The sequence below is a fragment of the Danio aesculapii genome, chromosome 15, assembly GCF_903798145.1.
Source record: "Danio aesculapii chromosome 15, fDanAes4.1, whole genome shotgun sequence".
Lineage (NCBI taxonomy): Eukaryota > Metazoa > Chordata > Actinopteri > Cypriniformes > Danionidae > Danio > Danio aesculapii.
In genome coordinates this window covers 2,832,621-2,843,379 of record NC_079449.1, presented here as the reverse complement: position 1 = coordinate 2,843,379, position 10,759 = coordinate 2,832,621, and the positions used below count along the sequence as shown (strand labels likewise).

Genomic DNA, 10,759 nt, shown 5'->3' with positions numbered 1-10,759 from the left:
GCAGTTGTTTCAATATAACGTTAGCTTATGCTTCCTATGTGAATTCATGGTTTGAGATTTTACTGCAAATGTCACATCCATAACACTGGAATTGCTCATATAATTATAGCTGAATCGTCAATGTCTATGTGTAAATGTTGTGTGCATTAGGTAGGTATGCTCTGATCGATCGTATTAGCCGATAATCACATTTCATGACTAGATCAGTGCTGATCGGAGCATTCATTCATTTTCTTTTGAACCGCCAACTCATCCAGCACATGTCTTACGCAGTGGATGCCCTTCCAGCTGCAACCCATGGGAAACATCCATACACACTCATTCACACACATACACTAACGGACAATTTAGCTTACCTAATTCACCTATAGCGCATCTGTTTGGACTTGTGGGGGAAACCGGAGCACCCGGAGGAAACCCACACATGGAGAACATTCAAACTCCACACAGAAACGCCAACTGACCCAGCTGAGGTTCGAACCAGCAACTAACTACTGCTTTGCCCTGATCAGAGCATCCCTAGTATTAAGTGGATGTGTTGTCCTTGAAGTCTTCGTCTCCTCACAGGCCTTGGATCTAATGAAGGATTTATCAATATCTTACTCAGCGTTTTGCTACAACAATCCAGCATTCAATGTTTTCCTTTATTTATTTATTTTAAATAACTTGACCTGAGCTTTCATTTATAATCAAAACACTTTCACACACACACGTCATTCATTCATTCACACACATTTGTATATTTTCACAGGAGGTCAAAGCCTGATGTTTTTGGGATTCGTCTGACACTGATGATCAGCATCCGGTCAGCGGTCAGTGAACTGCTCACCGACAGCGGGTCCATGTCTGCTGGAAGCACAGACTTATGGGTAAACCTGCCAGAAACGCCAACATCTGATCCGCTCTGAAACAACACACACAAATCAGAGTTTAACCTATATAGTTGGTCAGAATTATAAGTCCTGCTGAATTATTAGTGGCAGTACAGTGGTTAGCACTGTCAAGAAGGTCGCTGGTTCGATTCTGGGCAGGTGGCAATTGTGTTTGCATGTTCTCCCCGTGTTGGCGTGGGTTTCCTCCGCATGCTCCGGTTTCCCCCACAGTCAAAACACATGCGCTATAGGGGAATTGATTAACTAAATTGGCCGTAGAAGAGTGTGTATGGGTGTTTCCCTGTACTGGGTTGCAGCTGAAAGGGCATCCACTGCGTAAAACATATGCTGGAATAGTTGGTGGTTCATTCTGCTGTGGCAACCTCTGATAAATAAGAGACTAAGCTGAAGGAAAATGAATTAATGTAATTTCTGTTTAACGGAGAGCAGATTTCTTCAACACATTTCTGAACATAACAGTTTTAATAACTCATCTCTAATAACTGATTTATTTTATCTTTGCCATGATGACAGTAAATAATATTAGACTAGATATTCTTCAAGATACTAGTATTTAGCTTAAAGTGACATTTAAAGGCTTAACTAGGTAATTTACTAAGTCATGGTGAAAGGGGTGGTTCTTTTTTTCTTAAAAAGTGGACCTTTTTGCAGTATTTGTGCCATTATGAGGTTTAAATACTGCATTTTGAGCATTTTCTTGTTTAAATAGCTTGGCGGATGGTCATCAGAATCAAACATTTCCTTAAAGATTTTGAAAAACACTTTAAATAACTCATTTATTACATGATTAATCATTAAGAAAAAAATAGCATTCAATAAATGTTTTTAATTAAAGACTGTAGCTTGTTCATTTATTAGGCAAATAACAATCTGGAGTGAGTTTCCCAAACAACGACGTAAGTCGCGGCTGAACTATCATAGTACGATGCATCGTTTGGGAAATGAACGATGTTGTGACGAGTGTTTCCCAAAACCAGCAGTTTCCCTGTCGCAGATCCATTGTTTGAACCACGTTAGTTATAACGTAAAATTGCCCATAATGATGCTCTAAATGGGGTGGAGTAACTACTTCTTTAGAGAAAAACCCCATCATTTATTTGTGCAAATTATAAAGTTTTACACGCATTAAAAAAAATATCCAATATTAGTTTTGGTAAAAACATGCACTCGCTTTCCATGTTAATTGAAATATATGTAAATGGCACATATAGGGTCTGTCTGTGTTTCCTTTACAAATATTATTGAGAATATTACATATTCTTTTCTAAAACATGAAATCACTACAAAAGCTAACACCTATTCTAATCTCATATATAAATCACATAAATAATGAGGCTATTTATTACAGTTTTTTTGGATTGCTTATAGTACACTATTAGCAAAACCTTACACTCAAGAAGCAAAACATCAGCCCTTATTTGCATTCAACCCCACAGTTGTTGCAAAACTCTACACACAGTGATTTGCAAAACCCTAAACACACTTAACACTTACATTACACATAAAAGTCTATCATGAAGTCACTTCTTAGCAATACCAAAGCACTGACTGTCAGTTTACTGCACCATCCAACCAATTGGTTCAACACAGTCATCAGGTGTGCAAACACTTATAGACACACCAACCAGTGTTTAAGCACTATAAAATGCTAGTTATCCATCAGGTCTCAGTATCAACGCTGGCACACATCCTAAAAAAACATATTCAAATGAAGCAAATTTATTGAGTGCCTTTCAAGTGCAATTCCAAAAGGGTGAAATGACTGCGGCATGATTATGCAGAGGTCTGTATTCACTTTAGCAGTGTGATCTTGCATACTGTCTCAATCTTTTACTGTACTGTAATACTAGATTTACAATGAACTACACAATTTTGCCTGACACTGTTCTTCTGGTACTTTTACGAATGGATGGAGAGGAGATCCTGCATGAGTTCATTTATGTAGATGAGGCTGGGTTCAACCTGACGAGAATGCGGAGGGGAAGAAACGTCATTGGCTACAGGGCTATAGTCAATGTCCCAGGGCAATGTGGGGAAAATATAACACTCTGTGCAGCCATTACACAGAATGGGGTCCTCCACCGCCATGCCCATATGGGCCCTTACAACACAGCACTCAAATTGATCATACGCAGTACATTGTTGTCTGGGACAATGTGTCTTTCCACCGCTCTGCTCTGGTTCAGAACTGGTTTCAGCAACATCCACATTTCACCGTCCTATATCTTCCACCATACTCTCCATTCCTCAACCCTATAGAACCAACCCTATGGTGTTGGAAGGTATATGATCACCCTCTCCAGGTTGAGGTACCCCTCATCCAAGCCATGGAGGAGGCCTGTGACCAGATGGAGGTTAGCAGCAACACAAAGATGGATTCGTCATTCAAGATGCTTCTTTCAAGGTGTCTTGCTAATGACAACATTGCGATGTTGATGAAATTCTCTGGCCAGATCCAGCTAGGTGAAGAGATAATGTCTAACTTACAGTACAATACGTAAAGTGACATGTTAGTACAGTACTATGAATCTCCATGTCAACATTTTGGGCATGTTGAGAAATAGATGAGATTCTTCAGTGTGCAGCATTGGTCTTGTGTAGTGTTTGGTGGATTTACTTTATATTTGTACTTTGTTGATGGTAGCCTCCTCTAATCATAGGGAAGTAGAAGTGCTAAAGTGTTTTAGGTTTATCATAGCAGAGTGTAACTCGTGCAAACAGAGTATAGTAAATGTGAAGTGTGTGATTCTTATGGTAAAAAAAGTGTGGTTTTTAGTGAAGTGTATAGTTTTTACAAGTGTTTAATTATACAAAGAATATGTAGTGTTTTGCTAATTGGGTGTGTGGTTGTGCTAATTGTGTACTGTTTTGAAAACTTGAGCCATTTTTTGAAAATTGTGCTAAAACTATCCAAAAAAAACTAAGAAATTAAAGTTAATGTTTATTATTAATTAGAAAATGAAAAAAATCCTACTTTAATAATACTATTAATAATATTAATGATGATGATGATGATTATTATTATTAAGTAGGATATTGTTTATTTATTTATTTATTTTTTTGAAAAGTCTAATTTACATTTTGACACATGCAAACCACTGCAGAAATGTTCTGACCAACAGGCCCATGTCAAATACAGTACAGACACTTAATAAATAACCCTCTATATATTAAATGCATTAACATATGCTGTGTTTTTTGTTTTCACAAGCTTTGGAGATGTAACGTAAATTTGCTTTTAAATAATAGGTCACCTACGGCTTTCGTCATGAGCCACGGCTGTGTTCAAAATGACATCAATTTTTTTTCAGCACAATTATAAACATGAAGATCGCTAAAACTGAACTGTAAAATACTTTGAACGCAAATTACACCTAAGAGAGACGACTTTAATGAGTTTTTCATTAATCATTACAAGTTTAAATGTTAGAATGTTCTAAATGAATAGGGCATAGGGGGGATAAGTGGGAATAGAGCTCAACTATGGAACTATGTTTCAAACTACAGCTCCAGAGGTGTAGTTGCAAGCATGCAAGTTTGTGACGCAGTTTGCGAATGTTCGTTGGAACGATGGATTTGGGAAACACCAAATCAACAAACTATGTTTGTAATGACGCAACTTGTGACCTAAGTTGGCTAACGACCTAAGTTGGCTAACAGATTGTATGTTTTCTTGCACAGATGTTGGACTCATGAAAAATAATTGTTTGCATTGGACAAAACTAATCAGCTGAAGTCACGACAGCCAACAGAGGATTCCACCTGGTCTTAAAGCCTTCTTCGATTAGTTATTTTCACAATTTATGATGCAATAGCAGTAAAAATAGGAAAAAAGAGTTGATTTATGGGACAAATTCTGGATCTTTGTCAGTGGGGGGTGGGTCTTTCGAACCACCCGAACCCCTCCTGGCAATGGGCGTGCATTGTATAACAGTGGGTTGTTCTGACAAAACAAATATTGCTAAAGGAGGCTAATAATAATGACTTTAAAATGGTTTAACAAAAATTAAAACTGCTTTTATTCTAGCTGAAATAAAACAAATAAGACTTTCTCCAGAAGAAAAAATATTATAGGAAATACTGTGAAAAATTCCCTATATATTATATAGCATTCCAGTCAAACTACAAGAAATAAGCCTTCCTCCGGAAGAAAAATATAATATAAAATGCTGTTCTGTTAAACATATTAGTAAAATAATTACAATTTCACAGGAGAACTCCAAGTATCCTGTCGCTGCACATTCAGTAAATTATTCATGTAATATACTGTACTCTGAACATACTGCGTCCCAAAAATAGCCCTTATACGCTGCTCTACATAAATATCCCATGAGCTCATACACACCTTCTCTGCGTGAATAACCACACACTGATTATACGCCAACACAACCACTTCATGAGGCTCGAATCCGCTGACGTCTGCTGACAGGAAGTAGTTTTCCCCCACCGCTCTGACCACGCCCACTTCAGAGCCAGCTGGAGAAAGGAGAAATGCAAATCAATTAATGTGAAATAACTTTCTTCCATTGCAAAACACATGTGACTGATGACGTTTACATGAATAAATACTGTTCATTATTTATTTATCCCATTAAATAAACAGTGCTCCTCACTTACTCTTTATGTGGTCTCCGAGGCTCCAGTCTACCTGGTTTCTTCCTGGGATGTACTTCTGGTCTTCATGGTAACCTCCAAAAGATTCGCGATCACCCTGGTAAACTAGTAAAAGACTCTTGATCAAAATGGCATACTGAGGTCATAAAAGCGGGTCTGTGTCTGCTCAGAATTCAGTCTAAAGATGCTAAGCCCCATTAAATGAGAGGGGTCTGGCTGCAGATTCAGTGCAGATGCAATCTGAGCTGCATGCAATGCTTTTTAATGGGCTCACCTAACCCTACCGCTCACAATGACGTCACTAGCTCCATTGAGTGCATTGTGTCTGAGGTTGCATCTCTTAGAGATGCAGTCTCAGCTTGCATCATAAAGGCTGCATCCAGATAATATTGCATTAAATGGTTTGTGTAAATGCAAGATGTAAAATAAGTCTCTGGTGACTCTAGAGTGTGTGTGTGTGACGTTTCAGCTGAAAATAGCACACAGATAATGTTTTCCAACTCTCTGAAACGGACCCTTTTAGGCTTTGATCCTAATTGTGGCGTTTTGCTGACTGTCGCTTTAAATTCAAATGAGATTGTGCGCTTTTCAAAAGAGGGCGGAGCTACAAATGTCTGCGTGTCATCATAGTAACAGAGCCAAAAACAAGACTAATGTCCTACTGTCCCACTAGTGGGCGGGGCTTTCCCCCTCTGATGACACGTACAAAGGGAGAATGTCAATCGAAGTGTTTCTGCAGACTGTTTTCATCAAGTCTGATTATAAAAAATACTATTAATACACGTTTATCATTAGAGGCTGGTTATATTCACACACTGCTGACACACAACTGTGTTTAACCCCCTTAGAAAAATGTGATTTTTTATAATAGGTCCCCTTTAAAACATTTGATTACTTTGGTAAGCCATAAAAGACTCTAATCAAGACGTTAACCAATTCAAGAGTTCACACTTAGCTGATGATTCATCAAAAGCTTGTTTGGCATGCTGTCCCGGGAGAGAGCCCCGAGCTCAAGGGATCCTCGAGCCCGGGGCTAACTCCTGTTTGCAGAGCGAGAGGGGAGCCTGAGCTCGGTGGATCTCAGAACTCCCCGTCTGCAGTAGCTAAGGGAACACGTGAGGGAAAAAAAACAAAAAAAAGGGGGCTAGACAAATGCTTCATTGTTATGCATGATGTATATATTTGGATGGTGGGAGGAAACCGGAGAACCCGGGGAAAACCCACGCGGACACGGGGAGAACATACGAACTCCCCACAGAAACACCCACCGACCTGGCAGGACCAGGGTTGGCAGTGTTCTTGCTGTGGGGCTAACAGTGCTAACCACTGGGCCTCCGTGCCGCCCGATCTATTGTGAAGGAGGAGAATGGGGAGGAAGGGGGGGTTTCTTCCAAACGAAGATAAAGTGGACTGAAAACTGTGGTTATTTATAGTAGCTTATGGCTCGTATGATTGGATGATACTGATTAGCTTAATACGAGACCGGCTGTGATAAATCATAAGCACATGATCCTCTCGAAATTAGTTTATTAATAAACCTCACTAAATCGAACCCAAATAGGTGAAGAAAAATCTGAATTATTCCAACCCATATTTTGCTTACTTTGTCAATATTTTATCCAAATTTGGCTCCAAACAGCCCAGGATTTTTAAGTGTAATACACTTGATTACTCTGATAACTTTAAGATTTTAAATCAACATGTTAGCCCTTAAAAGACATATCAATACCAGCATTGGCTTCAGTATATCAGATTGATACTAGCTTAAAAAGATCAATATTTTAGTGTCAAATTAATCATTAACAATTATGATCAACAATAATAATGACAAACTTTCCCTCTCTTCCCAACAGGGAAAACCAGCAGCAATCAAGAATGCATGATTATATGCTGTCATAGTGTTGCATTCAATAAAGAATTTTGTGGATTAGTCACAATTTTCTTATTTTGAGCTTAGTTGTTATTAGGTGAGCTTTCTTTTGTAAATCTTTCTTAATTTGTGAATGTATGAAAGTTTGGCACACCAGGGCAAATGTAGAATACACATCTTCTAGATTTAAGATCTTATCATGTCCAGTGTTGGGTGTAATTAGTTACAAAGTAAATAGTCACTGCAATTTAAAATTACCTTTTCGCAAAGAACCAAGTAAGGGATTACTTCTCATTCTTAGGTAGCTTAATTACAGTGACTTATAATGTACTTGCCTTAAATGCTATATAGAAATTCAGTGGTTCTATATAACTCAATTCAGATAAGTAGGGTGATACCTACCTCAAACAATGACATGTGAATTTATGAAATTTTGTCTTTCTCTCAAAACAATACTAAAAATTGTTTATTTTCTATTGCCTATGCAATTTATGTAGAATTTTAGTCTTTAGTCAAGTAATTAAATTACTTATCGAGTAACTGAGTTACTTTTCAGGCAAAGCCATTGGAAACATAAATTAACTACAACTTTAGTGATGTAATTAATAATTAGTTTCTTCTGTCTTTAAAGAGCCCATATTATGGGTTTTTGAAAATGCCCTTCCATGTAGTGTGTAACACAGCTCTAAGTGAAGTGAAATATCCAGCTAAGGCTTAAATCTGTAAGTGTACAGTGTTTAAAACTATTGATTCATCTATAAAAGAGTCGACTCATAGTGCTTCAAACGAGTCGTCTTGATAACGAGTCATTAGGTGTTTCACGATGACGCAGCCACGAAACACAAGCCTCGCCAGTAGTTACGCGCGCAAACCCGGGAGATTTGAAACCTGCGGCCCCGCCCACTAACACAGAAAAAACACTAGACACACACACACAGACGCCGCCGGTCGAATGTCGAATGAAGTCACGCTGTGCTCAGATGGATAATATTGACAGTCTCTACCCAAAGATGAAACTGTGAAGAGTCAGTGGTTGAGGTTTATTCACTAGTGTAAGTAAGTGCGATTAAAATTGTTGCCTCGTTTACTCTAGCTTGCAAATTATGTATTTATTGTGTTTTGTTACTTGTTAACCTGGTACAGTACATGCGGTTACTCTTTATATTCTCATATCGCATGTAAGTCATGTTAAAAACGCGACGCGTGCCGCTTTGTTTACGGATTTAACGTTAAATGCTTTTGTGAGCTCTCGTTCCACTGCCGTTTGTCGTTGCTATGGCGATCGTAAGCTAGGAGACAGGAGACTCGTGTCGATCTCCCTAGTTCTTCTGAGGAGGAGCGTAATGTGTGTGTGTTTGTGTGTGAGTGTGTGTGAGAAAAAGAGCAGGTCGAGTGTGTGATGGCTAGGGGCTAGGAGACAGGAGACTCGTGTCGATCTCCCTAGTTCTTCTGAGGAGCGTAATGTGTGTGTGAGAGAGAGAGAAAAAGAGCAGGTAGAGTGTGTGACGGCTAGGGGCTAGGAGACTCGCGTCGATCTCCCCAGTTCTTCTGAGGAGGGTTGTGTGTGTGTGTGTGTGTGTGTGTGTGTGTGTGTGTGTGTGTGTGTGTGTGTGTGTGTGTGTGTGTGTGTGAAAAAAGCCTTACACTATGAAGCGCGTGTGCACTGTGACTACTTTTATATTGTTGATTAGCTGCTGGGCATTTCACTCTGTCTCACGCTGAAGCCTGTCACTGTCTACTAATCGCAGCAGGCTGTCATTGGTCCAATCAGCGCAGATTAGCTTCGCGCTGAGGAGGGGGTTGGGAACAAATGAATCACTGAACGATTCATATGGGAGTCGCTGGGATAATTAGGTAAAAATAAATGCAGATTATAAAACCATCAAAGTGTTTTTTGACCTTGCATGCATATTAGACTGTTGTTGGAGACCCTTACAACCTAAATATGACCCTATTTCATGAATAATATGGGCTCTTTAAAGTAACACTCCCAACACTGATCATGTCCTTATCTGCCTTACAGTTTTGAACCTCATAATAGTGTAATAATTTAACTATTTAGACAGTCTTAAACAGCATTTTGAAAATTATTTTGTCTCTTTCTTGACCATGTGACTAAAGCCCAAATGCTGAGACATTCAAACTGATCTAATCAGTATCTGCCTTTGGAGTCAGTATGGACCTTCTTGAGTCAAAAAGACATGTTTTGTCATATAAACAAAAGCATATGATAATTTAGCCTCTTACAAAAGTCAATGGGGCAAAAACAGCCCCCAACATAACAAAAGGGGAGTCAATTTGCCCAGAGTGTACTGTTGAATTTTCAGGGCATTTTCCCAAAATATGTGTCCAAATAAGATTTGTCACCTAAAATAATTCCAGTTTGCTGAAACACAGAGAAAGTTGTGGCCAAATTAAGACTCAAAATCAGCCCAGAGGTGATGAAAATGACCCAACAGCACACAAGGGTTATTCATTTATTCATTATTTTTCCTTCGGCTTAGTCCCTTAATTATCAGAGGTCGCCACAGTGGAATGAACCACCAACTATTTTGTTTTGTTTTACACAGCTGATGCCCTTCCAGCTGCAACCCAGTACTAGGAAACACCTATACACTCTCACATTCACACACACACACACACACACTCACTACACTGACCAATTTTGTTTACCCAGTTCCCCTACAGCGCATGTGTTTGGACTGTGGGGGAAACCGGGGCACCCGGAGGAAACCCACGCCAACACGGGGAGAACATGCAAACTCCACACAGAAATGCCAACTGACCAAGCTGGACTCAAACCAGTGACCTTCTTGCTGTGAGGTGTCAGTGCTTACCACTGTGCCACATAAAATCTGACCTTGGTAATCAGTGAATGAGTCCGCCCAGGTCTGGTCCTGTCCGCAGCTGCTGATGGCGCTGATGTCCGTCTCCAGGTTGTGTATTCTGGGATGTTCGGCTCCGCTGAAGGACCTGACAGTGCTGGTGCTGACGCGGGACGATGCATGCTGGAACGACGCCATGGAAATGCTGACTGACCGCTCACCACTGGAGCATCCCTCATATAGAGAGCCACAGCAGTGCATTGTGGGACAGCTGGACTCTCGGAGCGCTCCATACAAGGCCCTGCTCAGGGAATAACGGTCAGAAAGATAAGACTCGGAAAACTGCTCCGGAAAGTTATCAGAGGGAGCACACTGAGATAAAAATAAATCAGTCAAACAATCAGAGTCTAACATCAGAACAGAGATAGAAGTGTCTGTTTATTAGTTATATGTAGAGTAAATACAGCTGAAGATCAAATTATTTTAATTATTTAGTGATGGGCAAAAGATAATCACGATACATTCTTTTTCAAATATTTCCCAAGTGATGTTTAACA

General features: G+C 39.5%; 1 protein-coding gene across 1 annotated transcript; it reads right to left on the bottom strand.

Annotated features, from left to right (window-relative positions):
* Window positions 1-709: 709 nt before the first annotated feature.
* Window positions 710-10,463, bottom strand: hspb12 (heat shock protein, alpha-crystallin-related, b12). The gene is made up of 4 exons (XM_056474040.1): window positions 10,238-10,463; window positions 5,511-5,612; window positions 5,239-5,369; window positions 710-904 (listed from the first exon to the last, which is right to left on the bottom strand). Exons 1-4 carry the CDS (start codon window positions 10,461-10,463, stop codon window positions 746-748), a joined length of 618 nt encoding a protein of 205 aa, XP_056330015.1. The 3' UTR covers window positions 710-745.
* Between the last annotated feature and the right edge of the window lie 296 nt (window positions 10,464-10,759).